The sequence below is a fragment of the Notolepis coatsorum genome (genome assembly GCF_963971535.1).
Source record: "Notolepis coatsorum genome assembly, contig: SCAFFOLD_757, whole genome shotgun sequence".
Classification (NCBI taxonomy): Eukaryota; Metazoa; Chordata; class Actinopteri; order Aulopiformes; family Paralepididae; genus Notolepis; species Notolepis coatsorum.
The window spans coordinates 20,087-44,831 of record NW_028171151.1 but is presented as its reverse complement, the minus strand read 5'-3'; the positions used below and the strand labels follow the sequence as shown (position 1 = coordinate 44,831).

The window sequence follows — 24,745 nt, the reverse complement described above, 5'->3', positions numbered from 1 at the left end:
GTAGCCTCAAGTTCCCTACAGTCACGAAATACACTCCAAATACAACTCCAAAACGTTCCTGTAAACATGTTGTGACCTGTGTATTTACCATGTGGAGAAATAAAAAATTATTGAATTAGACAATTACGTTTTCTAAGCAAATATACTCTGAACAATTTTTTGCCTAACCACTCCTCTCTGGCCGCAGTCAGTGATTTCAACATGAAGCCGTGTTTGTTGACATTCTCATTCATTCAAAGGATCCGAACCGATTGAAGTTTATGGATACCATGACTTAAAATCCTCTTACCTTGACGATTAAAAGCCTCCCCAATTTAGAAAACAGTATTCCAATGGCTGGTCTTGATAGGCTGCTAGCTAACGGAGCTAACCAACAAACACAGAACCGGGCAGACACTAAAGCAAATAACGAGAGCAATGACTTCCTATCTGGGGGGTTTCAAAATAAAAGAGCGACGTCTATAGCAGTGGTTCCCAAAGTCGGGGTCGCGACCCAAAGGTGGGCCGCGAGCAGCCACGGGAGGGCCGCAAGATGATTAAAAAAAATAAAAAATAAAATCCAAAAACCCCCCCCTTTTTTTTTTTTTTTTTTTTTTTAAGGCCACTGAACTTAGAAGCAGGCCAGGACAGTGTTTCTAGTTGTATTCTAAAATTCTATTCTATTGTATTCTAAAATGTGACTATATGGTTTTATATTAACTTAATAAATAAACAAAAACGAAAAATCGACTTATTTCAACGAACATTTCAAACTAAATAACAGATTATGCACATAAAACGCTGAAAACAACCGAAGCAATAATAGTATTTTAATGAGGCTATTATTATTATCATTATTATTTTGCAACAAGTTAGCCCTCTCATAAATAGCACATATAAATGAATAACTAACTTGAACTAACTTAATAGGATTGAAGTGATATTTGGCTTAAAAAATCGGTCGGCAGGCAAAAAAAAAAGAAAAAAAAGCCTGACGATGTGCATTGGGTCGCGGCTCTCTGACGCCTTATTTTCTGGGTCCCGGCCTGAAAAGTTTGGGAACCCCTGGTCTATAGCAGCGGAATACGTTTATTTTGTACATTATCTAACGTTAACACAAACCTAAACTAACTTTAGGTTAGTTGTAACGTTAGTTTAGGTTCGTGTTAACGTTAGATAATGTACAAAATAAACGCTTTGCTCCGATAATATGGATGTATGTTGTTATTGTTTGAGCTGTGATTTATTGTTTCATGTATGTGTTTCACAGTTCTCACGGTTCGGATTGAAATAAATCCAATCAGTAATATCAAGAACGTGTTGCTGTCATCATTGCAAGTAGAGGGAGTTACAGTGAGAACTTACCTGCTCCAGAAGACAGCACTAGAGAGCAGTGATGGACGAGACGCGCCTAGAAGAAGAGACAGAGGAGAAGAAGGAGAATGGTGGTGAAACCAAGGTACCCGTCTGGGAGCCGGCCACTGGGGCTCCTGAGGAGGCAGCAGAGTTTGTGCCCCCCGAGGGAGGCTGGGGCTGGGTCGTCATGCTGGCTGCCATGTGGTGTGACGGCTCGGTGTTTATGATACAAAACACCTTTGGCATCCTTTTCTTGTCTCTCATCAAAGAATTTGGCACCGAAGATGATGCCAACCAGCGATCCAGAACAGCCTTGGTGGGCTCTCTCTCCATGGGCATGATCTTGTTCTGCTCTCCCATCGCCAGTGTGTTCACAGACATCCTGGGCTGCAGAGTGACAGCAGTGGGCGGGGCCGCCATGGCCCTGGTGGGCCTCCTGGCCAGCTCCTTTGTCAAGTCCCTCGGTGCCCTGTACTTCACCTATGGCATCGTGTTTGGCTGCGGCTGCTCCTTTGCCTACCAGCCCAGCCTGGTGATCCTCCCCCACTACTTCAAGAAGCGCCTGGGCCTAGTGAGCGGCATCGTGGCGACCGGCGGCAACGTGTTCACCATCATGGTGGCCTTCCTGCTCCCCCTCCTGCTGGACAGCGTGGGTCTCCAGAACACCATGCGTGTCCTCAGCATCTTCATGTTCGTGCTCATGCTGGCCGGGTTCACCTACACGCCCCTGCGGCCCAACAAGCCCATCGGTGAGATCTTCAACTTCCGCAACATCTGGAGGTCCCTGGGATACCGCATCTGGGTGTTCGGCATACCCGCCGCCCTCTTCGGCTACTTTGTGCCTTACGTTCACCTGATGAAACACGTGGAGGAGCGCTTCGGGACGAACGCCAACAAGGAGGTTCTTCTCATGTGTATCGGCATAACGTCCACAGTGGGCAACCTCATCTTCGGCAGGGTGGCAGACTACGTCCAGGGTGTCAACAAAGTCTATCTACAGGTGTCCTCCTTGTTCGTGATCGGCCTGATGTCCATGATGATCCCCCTCTGTCACGTCTTTGGCGGCCTGATCGCTGTGTGCCTGCTGATGGGGCTGTTCGACGGCTGCTTGAGCGGCATCATGGCGCCCATCATCTTTGAGTTGGTGGGCTCCAATGACTTTTCACAGGCCATCGGCTTCATGCTCGGCATAATGTCCGTGCCCATGACCGTGGGACCTCTCATCGCAGGTTACCTGGGAGACAGGTTGGGGAGCTACGACGTGGCCTTCTACCTGGCAGGTATCCCCCCCATCATCGGAGGAGCCGTGCTGTGTCTGATACCCTGGGTGGAGGCGAGGCGCAAGAGGAGTGAGAAGGAGGAGGCTCTCAAGAAAGGAGAGGAGACGACCCAGGAAATGCTAGACTACGAGAAGCCTCAGGGAGACGCACCTTTCAAGGGCGGAGACCCCGAATCTGTCTTATAGGCCAGCGGTTCTCAACTAGGGTGCCGCAGAGAGCTGCCAGGGGTGCCTTGAGATTATTATTATTATTATTATTTTTTTAATTATTTTTGGATTACAGAAAATTATCATTAAAGTGCTATCTGTTGCAGCTGCACTGTTTCCCATGAGAATACCATATTTGGATAAGTTTGACCATTTCTCAAAATCTGAAAATCATTATTTAATAAAACACAGAAAAGGGTCACCAAGTTACTCTGGATAAAAAAAAAACTTTACAGACAACATTGAGACAAAGCTTCCTGACACATCTCCATCCAAACTCTTGGAAGAACTCATTGAAATCTCATCTGATACCACCTGGAGAGCTAGTTTGAGTGTGGTGCTGAGTACCAAGTATCTCATGATGCAGCAGTTAAGGTGTTGATACCATTCAGCACCACATATCTGTGTGAAGCTGGCTTCATCCATGACAGCTCTGAAAACAAAATATAAGGCCAAGTTGAGCCTTGAGGATGACAAGCGTGTTGCCTTGTCAAAGATCTCCCCACGTATTGACCGTATTATTAGCCAGCAGCAGCAGACCTCGCATTGAGCTAGAAATGTCCACTGAGTGAACAAGTGCTTATTTTCTGTATTTATTTATATTTTTTGAGAAATGGTAACTTGGTGATCCTTTTCTGTATTTAAAAAAAATACATGATTTTCTGTTTTTGAGAAATGGTCACACTTATCCAAATATGCTATTTTTATGGAGAAGTGTGCAGCTGCAACAGATAGCAGTTTAGTGATAATTTTCTGTAATTTTATTTAAAGAAATATGCTATTTGATTTATTACTACAAGCAGTGTAATGTCAACAGTACTAAGCCATTTAGACCTGAAACACCTGTTAATAATGCATTATATAGCCTGCACACAAATGTGTTTCCCGGTTTCTTAAATAAACATTATTTTGAAAACAAGCACTTTTGTCATCATTGTAGCAAAAAAGACAGGAGCGGAAAAGTCTATATCGTATGTAGGGGTCCCCTTGAATATTTTATTGAACACAGGGGTGCCTTGGCAGCAGAAAGGTTGAGAACCCCTGTCTAGGCTGCGGTTAGACACAGGGGTATTTTCGTTTTGTTTTCAAGATCAGTTTCGCTTTCCAGAGTGCAACATAGTGGCAGGCGAGTTAGACATTTGTTTTGCGACCTGAGCACTTTCGTTTTGTCAGAACGAGGCGTGGTCAGACCGCAACGGATCGCGTCTCGAATTCAGCACTGAGCATGCGCAGGGAGGTAGTTACCTTGGATGTGCCAATACACTTCCTGCAAAAAAATCAACAAGCCACCATCTTTAAATGCCTCCGTGAGCCATTTAGCCAATGTAGCATTTCTTTTTCAGCAAAGAAAGTGCAATAAAAGTGCAATAAACAAAACGGATACATTCACTGTGTGTTCTGCCTCTCATTTGTTGATGAAACAAAACTAACACAATTGACCACCAAGAGCGGATAGTTTAGTCTCACAAAAAGATCGCCGATTTTGTTAGCTTACATGCTAACGCGATAGGGATATGCCATTATAACAGTATAGCATTGTGGCTAGCAGCTAACGTTAGCTCATGTTAGCCAGCCAGCACCAAACTGATGATATCAGGAGCTATCAGTAGCTAGATAACATTAGACAACGCCTCATGTATTAAACAAAGGTGAATAGATGACTGGGCCATTTTGTTTAATGCTTGTTAAGATTGAAAGAGGAGCTCTGAGCTAACAGGGTCTGGTAGCTAACGTTAGCTCACGTTAGCCAGCTGCTCATGCAATCGTTAATGCTAGCAGAATGAATGGATGTAAACTTTATTTAACATATTGCAGAATGGGTACAATACAATACGGCTCAATACAAACAATTGTTAAGGGAATGCAGACTGTTGTAGCTTGGACTGGGGTCCTTATAACAATAACTTGACAACACATGGTAGCTGCAGCTATTTGGGACAGCTCTGTCGTCACCGGACGTTGGTGAGGGCACGCAGATGTCGGTATCTACTGCGCATGGGCGTTGAGCAACAACGGCTCCGCGCAGATTACACGACACGTTGTCGGCGAGTTTTGGCGAGTATCCAAAACGGAAACACAATTTCAGCGTTGTCAGTAGGGCAACGCGTTTTCCTGCCAAAGCGGCATTTCTATTTAACTGGGACAGCAAACGTATTCATTCAGCAACAAAACAAAAACAAAAACACCTAGTCTAACCATGGCCTAAGTCTCTGCCACAAACAAACTAAAAAACAAAGACACACAGAGGAGACTGCTGACGAGAATATTTTATGATACAAGTATCCTCCCGGAGTCCCGGGGGCTCGGAGGATAGTTCTTGTAACTGCCTCCGTGTTCAAGTTTAAGTTAAGTATGATGTCATAGACTATGTCAAATGTCATGACTCATAGTAGAATCAGCTGGCTTGTTCGCCATCCGCCAGGGAAACCGCAGATATATATTCCTTTACTGCGAATTGAGACAGAGCGTCCCAAAAATGATTCCAGGCCGCTATTTCTTTACCAACGGATTTCCAGTTCCAACTGGTTCATGCGTCGGCTACACGCTGCTTTAATAACACTGCATTATCGAGACAGCGCCCCTATGTATGACTTTGAGGATGAGGATCTGGCAATGAATTCCAAGAGTAGGGTAAATCTGCAGTGCCGGCACTGTGTAGTAGCGAGTCACAGTGCTGGCCGCCAGGCTGCGCAGTTGCAGCGGTTTGGAAAACATGGGGGGGACAAATACTGCATTCTGAAATCATGCGGGGGACATTTTCCAGGGACCCCCCCCGCAAATTACGCCCCTGAGTGGAAGAGACACAGACACACACTGCCACACACAGACACACACACAGAGACACACACTGCCAATAGTGTCTCTCTGCGTTCGCTTGACTAATGTGATGTAATACTCAGCGGGACTCTGAACAGACATGTGATATAATTTGTCTCAGTTTAAACATCAATGGATTCATCTTCCCATTTCTTTTTTGTAACACAAAACATTACGTTTGACATGAAAGGGTTTCTACACTGAGCAACGGAACCCCAAGAGATGTAATTAAGCAGATGACATGCCACAGTGAAACCACTGGGTGGCAGTAGTAAGCCTAGAACAATGGGGAAAGTCCAACAGGGATGAAGCTAAGGCCCTGTCCACACGAGAGTTTGGATTTAATATGACCGAAGTTTGAAAAAATAAAACTCCGTCCACACGGTGAACACAGGTGGACAACCGTGTATAACTGCGTACTCACGGGCAGAGCAATGGGTACAATACAATACGGCTCAATACAAACAATTGTTAAGGGGATGCAGTCTGGACTGGGTTCCTTATAAGTTATAACAATAACTTGACAACACATGAGTTTAGTTTAGCTGCAGCTACATGTTTACTCTGAGCGTCAACAGACATCAGTCGATCACAACACTCTTCAACACAGACGATACGTTTTGAACAAAAGTTTGTTACAATCATTTTCATATAACGCTACTTGGGACAGCTCTGCTGTAAACACTGGTGTAGTTGGCTCTGCTCTAATCTCTACCCCGCGGTCTGCCGTGAACATGGGGAATAATTGCGACAGCTCTGCTGTAAACACTGGGAATAACCTCGGTTGCTATGCCCACACGCAACTGCAAAACCGCACAACTCCACCCTGGCCACCGGTTTCAAAAGACCGCGGTTGCAGTGTAGCAAATCCCCGGTTGTGTGTGGCCGAACAGTGCAACTGCGCACATACAATCACGGTTACATTAAACCCAGCGTTCGTGTGGACGGGGCCTAAGACTATAGCAAACTGTGAGGAGGATTTCAAGAAAGAACAAACAAATCTCCTGGAGTGAAGATGTGTTATGTGCAGCTCCCTCATGCAATGGTGTGATGGCCCAACAGCCCTCCAACCACGTGTCCAGCTCCAGGCATTCTAATAGGCTTCACACACGAAAAAAGGAGGGTTTCTGATTCTGTCCAACATGGCAACAACAAACTAAAGGAAAATCACTACTAAGCTACTGAATGCAGTGAATCCAAGATTCAGTACTGGGCCTTTCCAATTAACCGTACACACATACTAGCCTACATTTGAAAATAGAAAAGCAAATAAAAATATCTTCTGTATTAACGCACATGATAGGGCCTGAATGAACAAAGGAAAAATACACAGTATCATTTCCCCACCCCTGTGAGGAGTGAGACAGACGACGTGACGTAGCTGAGAGGAACAGGGAGGGAGGTTGCCAAGGCTGCTGAATGCAGTGTGCCGACGATGGATATGTTTACAGTGTGACACACAGGTTCTGAGAAATGGGATCACACTAGCGCTAGCATGCTAACGCTCCCAGGAGGGCTTTTAGTCACGAACGGGTCTACCTGCTCCTCTGACATTGCGACATTGAATGATGTTTCCTGCAGTGATTTAATATATATAGACTATCGTTTCGTTTTCTCGAGAAAATTATCGCGTTATCACGAGAAAACAAATTAAATTAACTCGTTATCACGGGAAAACGGAGCAAATAAAATGTATGAATGTACGGCCTCTTAGGGCTTCCGTAATATGCATATATATAGTAACTTATTATAGTGTGAATTTCTCCAGACCTCACTCAACTCCAACCCACACATCAGACCAAATTAAAAAAAAATTATAAAGTGCAATTCACCTTACGGCCATCATTGTTTTGGTAGATCGCTATGAATACATTTCAATGAGCAGATGAGTAATTCACTTCATGTATTTCAAATCACGAAAACGACTGTGCTATGTTTATTCACATCTGTAGCAGTAGGCTATGCTATTGTATAAAATAGGCTACAGTTTATTAAAAATGATTAACACCATTGATCATCTATTGTGTGTCTAAATGCAATATGCAGACATGGGCTGTAGACAGGTAATAATTCTCTCAGTAGTTAAGTGTTGTTGTAGTACCACTTTGTCACACACGAGGGAGCACTTCTCCATATAAACTAGCATGGTGCTAGTAGGACTGGGGTCGGTCTGTCCTTCATCAGGTAGGTAGGTAAATATATCCACATTTAAATACATATATAAACATTACCAAGAGAGGCGGGAGGCAGTCATGTGTTGTATTGTTTAATTTTCTACCTAAAATCACAGGGATTGTGTTAAATCTGCTGTGGGTATCAAATAAGGAGGAGTAGATAGGAAGGCTGAGAGGGAGACACAGGAGAGAAGGTTCTTTATTGAGACAGTAGGAAGGCTGAGAGGAACTGGAGTGCTAAAACTCAAACTTGTGATGCCATCAAGTATAAACTCTGGAGCTATAGACAATGCATTTGGAAATATGGTATAGGTGACACTGAGAGCACCCAGGGGAATGTTCTGAGTATACACATACATTTTCTGTTTCAGAAGTGAAAACACTACCATAGAATAAAGCATATTTGAGTATAAAAACTCAAACAAACATTATGTGGGTCCACAAAATCATTCTCTCATTCGTTGTCTATAGGAGCAGCTCCAGACTTTAGACCTGATAACATCAAAAGTTTGTTCGCCTTGGGAGATAGTAGCTCATGTTCACAAATCTTGATTGAACTTTCTATAGGCCATGGAAATAACATAATGGAATTCTTAATTCTGGTGATGTTCCCCTTTAAAGACAAATACAGTGGATGTTTAGCACCATTTGTTTTTCACAACTGGATTTAGCTTAAATGTAAATGTTCAGGTTAGGCCTTTCTTCTTACTTCTGCTTAGGCTACAAGTGACTTTCACACTTGACACAAACCACATCAGAATAGAAAATACAGTGGGTTGTGAATAGGCTTAGAGACTTGCACTGGAAGAAATATAAGAGGGAGCTGAGTTCAGGGGCGTCGTTCTGGTATGGCAAGGTATGGCACTCGCCATACGGCTCAATACACACAATTGTTAAGGGGATGCAGACCTGAGAAAGATGTTTGTCTTGTTTACATCAGGGTCCCCCATTTTCAATTCATATCGACATACAGGTATTTAGTACCGATACATGTTAGTCTTAGACAAAGTTAAATTATGCCCTTCGCATATCTTTTCTGGATATACATTTTAAATAACCAGAGGCAACACTAAAGCAGCACTGTAATGTATCGTACCCGAGGCAGCCCAAATCTTCTCAAAGATTTTATCATAAGTGTGCCTCGACTTCATTTCAGTAGATAGTCTCAGAAGGAGGTCAGTGCGTGACCCAGAGGAATCCAATTTACATTCTTTACACAGCTTCCGTATCACAGAAACCTAAGACATGAAAAATATATAAGAAATAGCCAGTGTTTTAAGTTGTAAAATGTTAATCAATGCACAGAAATAAATCTTCATTAGGCTAATACTATATAGTTTACACTTAAAAAGAATATCAACCTTCTGTTTGTAGAGCTCGTTTCTGAGCCTGTCTTCCGAGACTGTGATTTCCTGCCCCTCTGCTTGTTTTTGAGGACGGACTTTCTCAAATTCAGTGTTGATTACTATGTTGGACCGGCGGGTATTTTTGCCTATCCATGGTGCCCAAAAGTGATAGCTGGGGGGAACTGCAAATGGGTTTTTTTTTTTACCTTTGCAATGAAAAGAAAATAATAATGTCAGGAATAGAAGTTGCTTAACAAATTGATAAAAGGAGATGTCGACTAAGCGCTGTGCGTTACCCGTTACTTTATTTTATTTTTATTTTTTATTTATCCTTTATTTATCCAGGAATATCCCATTGAGATACAAGATCTCTTCTTCCAGGGAGTCCTGACCAACACGGCACACAACAAGTTTCAACATAAAACAGGGCATTAAACAAAAAACATACAATTCAAATATAAATACAGAAGGCCATTTGTGCAGTGGCAAGGAGCATAATCAGATCAGCAATAGCATCAGGTAAAACAGTTACATGTTTCATAAAGGGCTAATCGTATCATACCTTTAAAAGCATTCACAGTAGGAAGTGCCTGTAGACAAAGTTTCACTTGCAGCGTATTCCATAAAAAGGGAGCATAGTGTGAGAATGCAGCTTTACCAAGCTCTGACTGCATCAAAGGAACATTTAAGAGCATCCCATTTGCCGCTCGTCTGGTATTAAAAAAGCAAGTATAAAAGGACAGAAGTCTGGAGATATATAAGGGCAGCTTACCTAGCAATGACTTAAGGATAAAAATCAACATGTGTGATTGTCTTCTTTGGTTACAAAACCACGACCAATCATATCCATAGACAGTGTCTTCCAGAAGTACATACTTGTCCACGCCACGAAGCCCCGCCCAGACGTTGGGCTCTGTGGCTCTGCAGATATACCCTACTCAGCCAGCTAGCGTTGATGCTATTCAATGCTCTATCATACCCAACTAACGTTAATGCCATTCAGAATTTATTAACATAGCTACAACAACACACAGTAACGTTAATATAATTACATGCATCATTGTTTACAATGAACGGTGGGGCAGTTCGAAAGGATTGGACACGGACAAGTTGTTAAACAGCAATCAATTTAATATAACAGGTAGTTCGAGCTGCATTTTCGTGCCTACAACCACAGCCACAGGGATATATCCAGCTTTGACGAGCTCTCTCTCCTCCTGCCGATTAAATTCAGCAGCTCTTCCTCGACCTCGAGTGCCTGTAGCTGCCTGTATTTGCACAAAGGCGTCCATCCCTGCTGCTAGCTAACGTTAAAACTAACCTAAAGTTACACAAGCAGAATACATCACAAATACTTCCGGTCGGGGGATTTCAAAATAAAAGAGCGACGTCTAAAAGCACCGTAAATACGTTTATTTTGTACATTATCTAACGTTAACACGAACCTAATCTGATACATCATGGAGCAAATACAGCTGCATTTCCATATGTAGGTATGTGCACTATTAACAGTATTGCCAGCTGTATAGCATGTAATGTGGATTGGTATTTTGGTTCCACATTGGCAGGACCCAATATACAGCACAACGTTTGTGAATTTTACATGTGCCAAGCGGATTGACAATTTTCAGATAATCTATACATTTTATTCTGTACTGTACATAGATACACTGTGTTATCCCAACGGTCACAATAGTTGCCGTCAACATGTTTGCTCATTCTATGACCACACTATACAAATTTGAGTAATTCAGCCAGGATGTAAACGGCTCTGGTCATGTGCACTGCACATATTGAGACCCTTTATTATTTCAATATTTGCTGGAAATACATTGATACATCATTCAGTAACATTTTCAGAGCCTTATAACAAACATTATTACACTATTGTGACCAGTGGGATTAAATGTGTAATATACATTACATTGTATGTACATGTTATAACATGCATGTATTTATTTTCTATATATATTTTCTATATATATATTTTCAATTTTAACATTGCCATAATGTTGGAGAGGGCAACACAATGTTTTTGTAAGATAAATAGATGTATACTCTTTGAATAGAAATAAATATAAAGAGTTTGAAGTTGTAACACAATGTTTTTGTAAGATAAATAGTTTCCATGAAGAACAAAACCTCCTAAATGCATACAAAAAAAGGGGAAAACTTCATATCTGCACTTTGCGAGGCACTAATACCTGGTCGGTATTGTTAACATACGTGTAATATAGTCCAAAAACAGTGTATACAGTGTTTACAGTGTTATTGTACATTGCTAACATACAGATTATATATGTATACTCTTTGAATAGAAAAAAATAAAAGAGTTGTTTGAAGTTGATATAATGTGCTTGTGTAGTTATTTTTCTGTTAACTTATTCACATGGATTTTAAAACTGAACCTTAAGTTATAGTAACTGCAAATATTTGAGTTGATTAACTTAAAAATTTGAGTTGATTAACTTAAAAGAAATGAGGCATTAGATTGCCTCAATGTCTTTGAGTTCTGTTAACTTAATCACATGGATTTAAGGTTGAACCTTAAGTCACAGTAACTGAACATATTTGAGTTGCCTCCACTTGAGAACCTTAAGTCACAGTAACTGAATATATTTGAATTGCCTTAACTGAGAACTGTAAGTCACAGTAACTGAACATATTTGAGGTGACTCCACTAGAGAACCTTAAGTCACAGTAACTGAACATATTTGAACTGCCTTAACTGAGAACTGTAAGTCACAGTAACTGAACATATTTGAACTGCCTTAACTGAGAACTGTAAGTCACAGTAACTGAACATATTTGAGTTGACACCACTTGAGAACCTTAAGTCACAGTAACTGAACATATTTGAATTGCCTTAACTGAGAACTGTAAGTCACAGTAACTGAACATATTTGAGGTGACTCCACTAGAGAACCTTAAGTCACAGTAACTGAACATATTTGAATTGCCTTAGCTGAGAACTGTAAGTCACAGTAACTGAACATATTTGAGTTGCCTCCACTTGAGAACCTTAAGTCACAGTAACTGAACATATTTGAACTGCCTTAACTGAGAACTGTAAGTCACAGTAACTGAACATATTTGAGTTGACTCCACTTGAGAACTGTAAGTCAGAGTAACTGACCATATTTGATTTGACTTAACTGAGAACCTTAAGTCACAGTAACAGACCATATTTGAGTTGCCTTAACTGAGAATTGTAAGTCTTAGCCAACTGAAAACATTTGAGTTTATCAACTTAAAAAAATTGAGGCATGGGATTACGTCAATTTTTTTAAGTTCTGGAAACTTATTCGGTTTTACAGTGTGATGTCACAGTAGCTGTCATAATAGAACATTGTAGAACATTTGTGTTCTATATATATTCAACAATTCTCTCAAGAAGAAGAAGAAGAAGAAGAAGAAGAAGAAGAAGAAGAAGAAGATCTCATTGTGCATCTTGCGACAAGATAGATAGACTGAAACCTGCATTTGTCAACCAAGGTGCCTTGCCTACCGTTTTGCTGTAGAACGGTGAGTGTCCACAACAGCTAGCTAGCTGTTCTACTTGAATACTGAATGTTAATATTGAATCAGACAATATTGAATACTGAATGTTAATATCAGACCATATTGTATGACAGTGAAGTTATTGAATCTTTTTGTAGTGTCTCTTTTCGGTGTTGCACTTTTTAGACGGTCCCTGGCTGCGCACTTGCCTCACAGCCGACTGCACATAGAGATCAATATTATTAAATGTACAGCTCCGAGGACGGCTCGTTTAGGTGAAAACAAGGTTGTAGCTCATTGTCTACCTTACTACGATAGGAAAGAGGTGTCCTTTGTGTTTTAAAAACATTTAGCTTAAAAAATGAAGGTTCGAATGTCCGTTCGAAGAACCCTGACAAAGTTTGAATCCCAAAAACAGGCTTCGGGGACGCGTATATGCTAATACCAACGCATTTGTGCGATTTGCGAATCTGATTGGCCACTGACGTTTCTGGTCATGTGACATTTGCACCCAATAGCGTGACGAGCTGTGTCTTTGCCCATTTCCGCGTTGAACAGCCTGCAAACTACCTGGCGTTCTATCGCCATGCTCTTAAGACAAACTCTAACCTTAACCAACTTCGAAAGAGTGCCTAAGCTTAACCGTCGAAAGAACTTGCCGTCACGCTCTAAGACAAACTCTAACCTTAACACTTTCAGTGCCCAGCAGGGGGCGCACGATTTAGTGCTTGAATGCCCACCATCCACTTCAATGTTAGCGTTATCGCTTATCAATGACTCATTTTCCAGTCAACATTGTCCAAGCGGATTGTTTTTTTATCGGTTCATTTCCGTTTTATAGCATCTTGAAAAGCCCTCGTTTTCAAGGAAAATAAAAATATTCCATAATAAACGGAATATTCTAGAATACACAAAAACGTTCAAATTTTTCTGCCTATTTATGAATTGTTTTCAAATAAACGCTAGATTATCGATAGTATATGTGTACGTATGCACGCTGGGGCCGCAATCTGATATCTGATCTGATATATTTCCTGATCGCTCGCACAGCCAAACAGCCATATGACACATAGGGGAAAAGCTTATATCTCTGTGAAAACAGGTCTGATTATCCTAAGACTGGTCAAATAGATTCCTTAACTGAGATCAGATGGTATCCAAAAAGATTATTCCAATACCTGATCGCCATTCCAAAAATCTATCCTTTTATTGATCCAACCTATACTGTAAAACACATATTACATGCTGAGGCTCCACAATGACTGGGATCATCTCCGGTTGAGAAGTAAAATGTGGATTCCGGAAAAAAAAATTCTCATCCATTTTCATTGAGTCCATTCCAAAAGGGTGCATTACCATCTGGGAGACGATATGAGGCGCTTTTTTCACATCTGAGCTCCTGATGGGGCTGGTTTCCCAACGGTAGACTCGGTTGATGAAATATGAATTCAGATCGCTAATAAAAAAAAATCACGCTAATTGTCGTGCTGGGCATTCAGGGGGCGGACTGCTAACACGTGTTATGTCGTGGCTGGCATTCAAAGTGTTAACCAACTTCGAAAGAGTGCCTAAGCTTAACCGTCGAAAGAACTTGCCGTCACACGATTGGTGCACATGTCACATGACCAGAAACGTCAGTGGCCAATCGGATTCGCAAATCGCACAAATGCGTTGGTATTAGTATAGGCTTCGGGGACAGCCTTACCATACATATTATTTATTATTATTCAAATGGACTCAAACATGTTCCGTTGTGATGTCACAGTATGATGTCATAATAGAACATTCTAGAACATTTGTGATGTCACAGTATGTCAATAGAACATTCTAGAACATTTGTGATGGCACAGTATGATGTCATAATAGAACATTCTAGAACATTTGTGATGTCACAGTCTGATGTCATAATCAAACATTCTAGAACATTTGTGATGTCACAGTATGATGTCATAATCAAACATTCTAGAACATTTGTGATGTCACAGTATGATGTCATAATAGAACATTCTAGAACATTTGTGATGGCACAGTCTGATGTCATAATCAAACATTCTAGAACATTTGTGATGTCACAGTATGATGTCATAATCAAACATTCTAGGACATTTGTGATCTCACAGTATGATGTCATAATAGCACATTCTAGAACATTTGTGATGTCACAGTATGATATCATAATAGAACATTCTAGAACATTTGTGTCTATTCAACAATTCTCTCCAAGAGAGGAGATGATGTTTGTATTGTGATTGTATGACAAGAGGAGCAGAGAAGAAGGAGACAGAGACAATAGAAATGTGTTTTGAAGATGAGAAGAAGAAGAAGAGGAGTGTAAACTTTCTCAAGTGTGGGCGAAGCAAGAATTGTGGAGGGCAGTAATACGCCACGATGCGTCTACACTGCCGGAAATTCCAAATAAGAAGAAGAAGAAGATCTCATTGTGCATCTTGAGACAGGATAGATAGATTGTCTATCCTACAACACATAGACTGAAACCTGCATTTGTCAACCAAGGTGCCTTGCCTACCGTTCTGCTGTGGAACGGTGAGTGTCCACAACAGCTAGCTAGCTGTTCTACTTGAATACAGACCAGGCTGCAGAAACAAATGAGTGGGGGGGCATACAATGTTCTCGGGGGGGGGGGGGGGGGGCACAATGGTTTTTCAACACAGGTTCCCTTTTATACGTTTCAGCTGGGACAACGCCGCTGTGGCTTGCTAAACTAAACAGCAGAGAGGCCATTGAAAAATCAAATTTCTCTCTGGAAAACTCCAACATTTTGGGAAATTAGCTTATTTAACATCTTCCCTGGAGTTAGACAAGAAGATACATACCTTTTTTGTCTCTGTGCATGCATTAGGCTTAGGGAACAGCCGCTCCGTTAGCGTAGCTTAGCTTCATCACTGGAAGTGGGGCAGAGTTGTAGCCTCAAGTTCCCTACAGTCACGAAATACACTCCAAATACAACTCCAAAACGTTCCTGTAAACATGTTGTGACCTGTGTATTTACCATGTGGAGAAATAAAAAATTATTGAATTAGACAATTACGTTTTCTAAGCAAATATACTCTGAACAATTTTTTGCCTAACCACTCCTCTCTGGCCGCAGTCAGTGATTTCAACATGAAGCCGTGTTTGTTGACATTCTCATTCATTCAAAGGATCCGAACCGATTGAAGTTTATGGATACCATGACTTAAAATCCTCTTACCTTGACGATTAAAAGCCTCCCCAATTTAGAAAACAGTATTCCAATGGCTGGTCTTGATAGGCTGCTAGCTAACGGAGCTAACCAACAAACACAGAACCGGGCAGACACTAAAGCAAATAACGAGAGCAATGACTTCCTATCTGGGGGGTTTCAAAATAAAAGAGCGACGTCTATAGCAGTGGTTCCCAAAGTCGGGGTCGCGACCCAAAGGTGGGCCGCGAGCAGCCACGGGAGGGCCGCAAGATGATTAAAAAAAATAAAAAATAAAATCCAAAAACCCCCCCTTTTTTTTTTTTTTTTTTTTTAAGGCCACTGAACTTAGAAGCAGGCCAGGACAGTGTTTCTAGTTGTATTCTAAAATTCTATTCTATTGTATTCTAAAATGTGACTATATGGTTTTATATTAACTTAATAAATAAACAAAAACGAAAAATCGACTTATTTCAACGAACATTTCAAACTAAATAACAGATTATGCACATAAAACGCTGAAAACAACCGAAGCAATAATAGTATTTTAATGAGGCTATTATTATTATCATTATTATTTTGCAACAAGTTAGCCCTCTCATAAATAGCACATATAAATGAATAACTAACTTGAACTAACTTAATAGGATTGAAGTGATATTTGGCTTAAAAAATCGGTCGGCAGGCAAAAAAAAAAGAAAAAAAAAAAAGCCTGACGATGTGCATTGGGCCGCGGCTCTCTGACGCCTTATTTTCTGGGTCCCGGCCTGAAAAGTTTGGGAACCCCTGGTCTATAGCAGCGGAATACGTTTATTTTGTACATTATCTAACGTTAACACAAACCTAAACTAACTTTAGGTTAGTTGTAACGTTAGTTTAGGTTCGTGTTAACGTTAGATAATGTACAAAATAAACGCTTTGCTCCGATAATATGGATGTATGTTGTTATTGTTTGAGCTGTGATTTATTGTTTCATGTATGTGTTTCACAGTTCTCACGGTTCGGATTGAAATAAATCCAATCAGTAATATCAAGAACGTGTTGCTGTCATCATTGCAAGTAGAGGGAGTTACAGTGAGAACTTACCTGCTCCAGAAGACAGCACTAGAGAGCAGTGATGGACGAGACGCGCCTAGAAGAAGAGACAGAGGAGAAGAAGGAGAATGGTGGTGAAACCAAGGTACCCGTCTGGGAGCCGGCCACTGGGGCTCCTGAGGAGGCAGCAGAGTTTGTGCCCCCCGAGGGAGGCTGGGGCTGGGTCGTCATGCTGGCTGCCATGTGGTGTGACGGCTCGGTGTTTATGATACAAAACACCTTTGGCATCCTTTTCTTGTCTCTCATCAAAGAATTTGGCACCGAAGATGATGCCAACCAGCGATCCAGAACAGCCTTGGTGGGCTCTCTCTCCATGGGCATGATCTTGTTCTGCTCTCCCATCGCCAGTGTGTTCACAGACATCCTGGGCTGCAGAGTGACAGCAGTGGGCGGGGCCGCTATGGCCCTGGTGGGCCTCCTGGCCAGCTCCTTTGTCAAGTCCCTCGGTGCCCTGTACTTCACCTATGGCATCGTGTTTGGCTGCGGCTGCTCCTTTGCCTACCAGCCCAGCCTGGTGATCCTCCCCCACTACTTCAAGAAGCGCCTGGGCCTAGTGAGCGGCATCGTGGCGACCGGCGGCAACGTGTTCACCATCATGGTGGCCTTCCTGCTCCCCCTCCTGCTGGACAGCGTGGGTCTCCAGAACACCATGCGTGTCCTCAGCATCTTCATGTTCGTGCTCATGCTGGCCGGGTTCACCTACACGCCCCTGCGGCCCAACAAGCCCATCGGTGAGATCTTCAACTTCCGCAACATCTGGAGGTCCCTGGGATACCGCATCTGGGTGTTCGGCATACCCGCCGCCCTCTTCGGCTACTTTGTGCCTTACGTTCACCTGATGAAACACGTGGAGGAGCGCTTCGGGACGAACGCCAACAAGGAGGTTCTTCTCATGTGTATCGGCATAACGTCCACAGTGGGCAACCTCATCTTCGGCAGGGTGGCAGACTACGTCCAGGGTGTCAACAAAGTCTATCTACAGGTGTCCTCCTTGTTCGTGATCGGCCTGATGTCCATGATGATCCCCCTCTGTCACGTCTTTGGCGGCCTGATCGCTGTGTGCCTGCTGATGGGGCTGTTCGACGGCTGCTTGAGCGGCATCATGGCGCCCATCATCTTTGAGTTGGTGGGCTCCAATGACTTTTCACAGGCCATCGGCTTCATGCTCGGCATAATGTCCGTGCCCATGACCGTGGGACCTCTCATCGCAGGTTACCTGGGAGACAGGTTGGGGAGCTACGACGTGGCCTTCTACCTGGCAGGTATCCCCCCCATCATCGGAGGAGCCGTGCTGTGTCTGATACCCTGGGTGGAGGCGAGGCGCAAGAGGAGTGAGAAGGAGGAGGCTCTCAAGAAAGGAGAGGAGACGACCCAGGAAATGCTAGACTACGAGAAGCCTCAGGGAGACGCACCTTTCAAGGGCGGAGACCCCGAATCTGTCTTATAGGCCAGCGGTTCTCAACTAGGGTGCCGCAGAGAGCTGCCAGGGGTGCCTTGAGATTATTATTATTATTATTTTTTTAATTATTTTTGGATTACAGAAAATTATCATTAAAGTGCTATCTGTTGCAGCTGCACTGTTTCCCATGAGAATACCATATTTGGATAAGTTTGACCATTTCTCAAAATCTGAAAATCATTATTTAATAAAACACAGAAAAGGGTCACCAAGTTACTCTGGATAAAAAAAAAACTTTACAGACAACATTGAGACAAAGCTTCCTGACACATCTCCATCCAAACTCTTGGAAGAACTCATTGAAATCTCATCTGATACCACCTGGAGAGCTAGTTTGAGTGTGGTGCTGAGTACCAAGTATCTCATGATGCAGCAGTTAAGGTGTTGATACCATTCAGCACCACATATCTGTGTGAAGCTGGCTTCATCCATGACAGCTCTGAAAACAAAATATAAGGCCAAGTTGAGCCTTGAGGATGACAAGCGTGTTGCCTTGTCAAAGATCTCCCCACGTATTGACCGTATTATTAGCCAGCAGCAGCAGACCTCGCATTGAGCTAGAAATGTCCACTGAGTGAACAAGTGCTTATTTTCTGTATTTATTTATATTTTTTGAGAAATGGTAACTTGGTGATCCTTTTCTGTATTTAAAAAAAATACATGATTTTCTGTTTTTGAGAAATGGTCACACTTATCCAAATATGCTATTGAGCTAAGTGTGCAGCTGCAACAGATAGCAGTTTAGTGATAATTTTCTGTAATTTTATTTAAAGAAATATGCTATTTGATTTATTACTACAAGCAGTGTAATGTCAACAGTACTAAGCCATTTAGACCTGAAACACCTGTTAATAATGCATTATATAGCCTGCACACAAATGTGTTTCCCGGTTTCTTAAATAAACATTATTTTGAAAACAAGCACTTTTGTCATCATTGTAGCAAAAAAGACAGGAGCGGAAAAGTCTATATCGTATGTAGGGGTCCCCTTGAATATTTTATTGAACACAGGGGTGCCTTGGCAGCAGAAAGGTTGAGAACCCCTGTCTAGGCTGCGGTTAGACACAGGGGTATTTTCGTTTTGTTTTCAAGATCAGTTTCGCTTTCCAGAGTGCAACATAGTGGCAGGCGAGTTAGACATTTGTTTTGCGACCTGAGCACTTTCGTTTTGTCAGAACGAGGCGTGGTCAGACCGCAACGGATCGCGTCTCGAATTCAGCACTGAGCATGCGCAGGGAGGTAGTTACCTTGGATGTGCCAATACACTTCCTGCAAAAAAATCAACAAGCCACCATCTTTAAATGCCTCCGTGAGCCATTTAGCCAATGTAGCATTTCTTTTTCAGCAAAGAAAGTGCAATAAAAGTGCAATAAACAAAACGGATACATTCACTGTGTGTTCTGCCTCTCATTTGTTGATGAAACAAAACTAACACAATTGACCACCAAGAGCGGATAGTTTAGTCTCACAAAAAGATCGCCGATTTTGTTAGCTTACATGCTAACGCGATAGGGATATGCCATTATAACAGTATAGCATTGTGGCTAGCAGCTAACGTTAGCTCATGTTAGCCAGCCAGCACCAAACTGATGATATCAGGAGCTATCAGTAGCTAGATAACATTAGACAACGCCTCATGTATTAAACAAAGGTGAATAGATGACTGGGCCATTTTGTTTAATGCTTGTTAAGATTGAAAGAGGAGCTCTGAGCTAACAGGGTCTGGTAGCTAACGTTAGCTCACGTTAGCCAGCTGCTCATGCAATCGTTAATGCTAGCAGAATGAATGGATGTAAACTTTATTTAACATATTGCAGAATGGGTACAATACAATACGGCTCAATACAAACAATTGTTAAGGGAATGCAGACTGTTGTAGCTTGGACTGGGGTCCTTATAACAATAACTTGACAACACATGGTAGCTGCAGCTATTTGGGACAGCTCTGTCGTCACCGGACGTTGGTGAGGGCACGCAGATGTCGGTATCTACTGCGCATGGGCGTTGAGCAACAACGGCTCCGCGCAGATTACACGACACGTTGTCGGCGAGTTTTGGCGAGTATCCAAAACGGAAACACAATTTCAGCGTTGTCAGTAGGGCAACGCGTTTTCCAGCCAAAGCGGCATTTCTATTTAACTGGGACAGCAAACGTATTCATTCAGCAACAAAACAAAAACAAAAACACCTAGTCTAACCATGGCCTAAGTCTCTGCCACAAACAAACTAAAAAACAAAGACACACAGAGGAGACTGCTGACGAGAATATTTTATGATACAAGTATCCTCCCGGAGTCCCGGGGGCTCGGAGGATAGTTCTTGTAACTGCCTCCGTGTTCAAGTTTAAGTTAAGTATGATGTCATAGACTATGTCAAATGTCATGACTCATAGTAGAATCAGCTGGCTTGTTCGCCATCCGCCAGGGAAACCGCAGATATATATTCCTTTACTGCGAATTGAGACAGAGCGTCCCAAAAATGATTCCAGGCCGCTATTTCTTTACCAACGGATTTCCAGTTCCAACTGGTTCATGCGTCGGCTACACGCTGCTTTAATAACACTGCATTATCGAGACAGCGCCCCTATGTATGACTTTGAGGATGAGGATCTGGCAATGAATTCCAAGAGTAGGGTAAATCTGCAGTGCCGGCACTGTGTAGTAGCGAGTCACAGTGCTGGCCGCCAGGCTGCGCAGTTGCAGCGGTTTGGAAAACATGGGGGGGACAAATACTGCATTCTGAAATCATGCGGGGGACATTTTCCAGGGACCCCCCCCGCAAATTACGCCCCTGAGTGGAAGAGACACAGACACACACTGCCACACACAGACACACACAGAGACACACACTGCCAATAGTGTCTCTCTGCGTTCGCTTGACTAATGTGATGTAATACTCAGCGGGACTCTGAACAGACATGTGATATAATTTGTCTCAGTTTAAACATCAATGGATTCATCTTCCCATTTCTTTTTTGTAACACAAAACATTACGTTTGACATGAAAGGGTTTCTACACTGAGCAACGGAACCCCAAGAGATGTAATTAAGCAGATGACATGCCACAGTGAAACCACTGGGTGGCAGTAGTAAGCCTAGAACAATGGGGAAAGTCCAACAGGGATGAAGCTAAAGGCCTCTACATGCTACAGCAAATTCAAAGCAACTTCGACACAACATCGACAAAGCAACGGTGTTGCAGACACTCTACCTTTATGCTTCTGCAAAATCAACGCGCAGCCTATGTAACATTGTACCCCGTATGTAGCTAGGTTCCCTAGATAGATGACGCTTCCCTTCTCAACCAACCCATTGATAAAAGCAGAAAAATAAGTATAATTTTTACTTCCGGGCGGGGGGTTTCAAAATAAAAGAGCGAGTCTAAAAGCACCGTAAATACGTTTATTTTTTACAATATCTAACGTTACACGAACCTAAACTAATCTAAAGTTAGTTTAGGTTCGTGTTAACTTTGGATAATGTACAAAATAAACGTATTTCCGGTGATTTTAGACGTCGCTCTTTTATTTTGAAAACCCCCGACCGGAAGTGTTATAGTGTCTGTTGCTAGCAGCTTGACTTTCTGTGCTTTTCGAGCTAACGTTACTGTAACATCATTAGTTTCCAATGGAGAGGACCTCGGCTCACATGCAGCTCAAACTACCTATTGGAATAAATTACTTGATTGATGTTTAACTTGTCCCTGTGTGTGTCCAGTCATTTCGACTAGCAAACGTTGTATTTAACGTTACCTCATTGTATTTACTTGGTTAGCTAATGTAGCTAATGTGGATAGCATTTTGAATAGACCCAATGCTAGCTGGCTGGCTACATCTTTATTTACTAAATTATGGAGGCTTTTTAATCGTCAAGGTAAGAGGATTTGTCATGATCAACTGAAGGCGTATGCTATGGAACAATATGTGCTTGGGTTTTCAGAAAAAGGCGAGCTATGTGACGCTGATTATTTAGCGTCAACGCTGGCTTCAACAATGGAGGATATTATTCTCTGCGGGACTAATATTATTCTATGACAGCCCCGCCCCCATTCGCTAACCAACCAATCACTGCTACGCAATATCAACGCAACGGTTGTTCAGATTAGATTCTGGGGACATGTACGCAACGTCCAAGCAACACAGTCTACAAGACCCTCTAAAACAACCGCGCTGAAATCGCGCCGATGTTGTGTTGCAGTTGCTTTGAAGTTGCTATAGCATGTAGAGGCCTTAAAGGCCCTGTCCACACGAGAGTTTGGATTTAATATGACCGAAGTTTGAAAAAATAAAACTCCGTCCACACGGTGAACACAGGTGGACAACCGTGTATAACTGCGTACTCACGGGCAGAGCAATGGGTACAATACAATACGGCTCAATACAAACAATTGTTAAGGGGATGCAGTCTGGACTGGGTTCCTTATAAGTTATAACAATAACTTGACAACACATGAGTTTAGTTTAGCTGCAGCTACATGTTTACTCTGAGCGTCAACAGACATCAGTCGATCACAACACTCTTCAACACAGACGATACGTTTTGAACAAAAGTTTGTTACAATCATTTTCATATAACGCTACTTGGGACAGCTCTGCTGTAAACACTGGTGTAGTTGGCTCTGCTCTAATCTCTCTACCCCGCGGTCTGCCGTGAACATGGGGAATAATTGCGACAGCTCTGCTGTAAACACTGGGAATAACCTCGGTTGCTATGCCCACACGCAACTGCAAAACCGCACAACTCCACCCTGGCCACCGGTTTCAAAAGACCGCGGTTGCAGTGTAGCAAATCCCCGGTTGTGTGTGGCCGAACAGTGCAACTGCGCACATACAATCACGGTTACATTAAACCCAGCGTTCGTGTGGACGGGGCCTAAGACTATAGCAAACTGTGAGGAGGATTTCAAGAAAGAACAAACAAATCTCCTGGAGTGAAGATGTGTTATGTGCAGCTCCCTCATGCAATGGTGTGATGGCCCAACAGCCCTCCAACCACGTGTCCAGCTCCAGGCATTCTAATAGGCTTCACACACGAAAAAAGGAGGGTTTCTGATTCTGTCCAACATGGCAACAACAAACTAAAGGAAAATCACTACTAAGCTACTGAATGCAGTGAATCCAAGATTCAGTACTGGGCCTTTCCAATTAACCGTACACACATACTAGCCTACATTTGAAAATAGAAAAGCAAATAAAAATATCTTCTGTATTAACGCACATGATAGGGCCTGAATGAACAAAGGAAAAATACACAGTATCATTTCCCCACCCCTGTGAGGAGTGAGACAGACGACGTGACGTAGCTGAGAGGAACAGGGAGGGAGGTTGCCAAGGCTGCTGAATGCAGTGTGCCGACGATGGATATGTTTACAGTGTGACACACAGGTTCTGAGAAATGGGATCACACTAGCGCTAGCATGCTAACGCTCCCGGGAGGGCTTTTAGTCACGAACGGGTCTACCTGCTCCTCTGACATTGCGACATTGAATGATGTTTCCTGCAGTGATTTAATATATATAGACTATCGTTTCGTTTTCTCGAGAAAATTATCGCGTTATCACGAGAAAACAAATTAAATTAACTCGTTATCACGGGAAAACGGAGCAAATAAAATGTATGAATGTACGGCCTCTTAGGGCTTCCGTAATATGCATATATATAGTAACTTATTATAGTGTGAATTTCTCCAGACCTCACTCAACTCCAACCCACACATCAGACCAAATTAAAAAAAGATTATAAAGTGCAATTCACCTTACGGCCATCATTGTTTTGGTAGATCGCTATGAATACATTTCAATGAGCAGATGAGTAATTCACTTCATGTATTTCAAATCACGAAAACGACTGTGCTATGTTTATTCACATCTGTAGCAGTAGGCTATGCTATTGTATAAAATAGGCTACAGTTTATTAAAAATGATTAACACCATTGATCATCTATTGTGTGTCTAAATGCAATATGCAGACATGGGCTGTAGACAGGTAATAATTCTCTCAGTAGTTAAGTGTTGTTGTAGTACCACTTTGTCACACACGAGGGAGCACTTCTCCATATAAACTAGCATGGTGCTAGTAGGACTGGGGTCGGTCTGTCCTTCATCAGGTAGGTAGGTAAATATATCCACATTTAAATACATATATAAACATTACCAAGAGAGGCGGGAGGCAGTCATGTGTTGTATTGTTTAATTTTCTACCTAAAATCACAGGGATTGTGTTAAATCTGCTGTGGGTATCAAATAAGGAGGAGTAGATAGGAAGGCTGAGAGGGAGACACAGGAGAGAAGGTTCTTTATTGAGACAGTAGGAAGGCTGAGAGGAACTGGAGTGCTAAAACTCAAACTTGTGAT

General features: G+C 42.4%; 2 protein-coding genes across 2 annotated transcripts; both read left to right on the top strand.

The window, feature by feature from the left end:
• Positions 1 to 1,375: 1,375 nt before the first annotated feature.
• On the top strand, positions 1,376 to 2,800 carry LOC311248337 (monocarboxylate transporter 10-like; the record flags this gene model as incomplete). Its single annotated transcript, XM_084339238.1, has 1 exon — positions 1,376 to 2,800. One exon carries the CDS (start codon positions 1,376 to 1,378, stop codon positions 2,798 to 2,800), a length of 1,425 nt encoding a protein of 474 aa, XP_084195364.1.
• A 14,157-nt stretch (positions 2,801 to 16,957) lies between these two features.
• On the top strand, positions 16,958 to 18,382 carry LOC311248336 (monocarboxylate transporter 10-like; the record flags this gene model as incomplete). The annotated part of the gene is made up of 1 exon (XM_084339237.1): positions 16,958 to 18,382. The coding sequence occupies one exon, from the start codon at positions 16,958 to 16,960 to the stop codon at positions 18,380 to 18,382; it is 1,425 nt and encodes a 474-aa protein (XP_084195363.1).
• Positions 18,383 to 24,745: the final 6,363 nt, after the last annotated feature.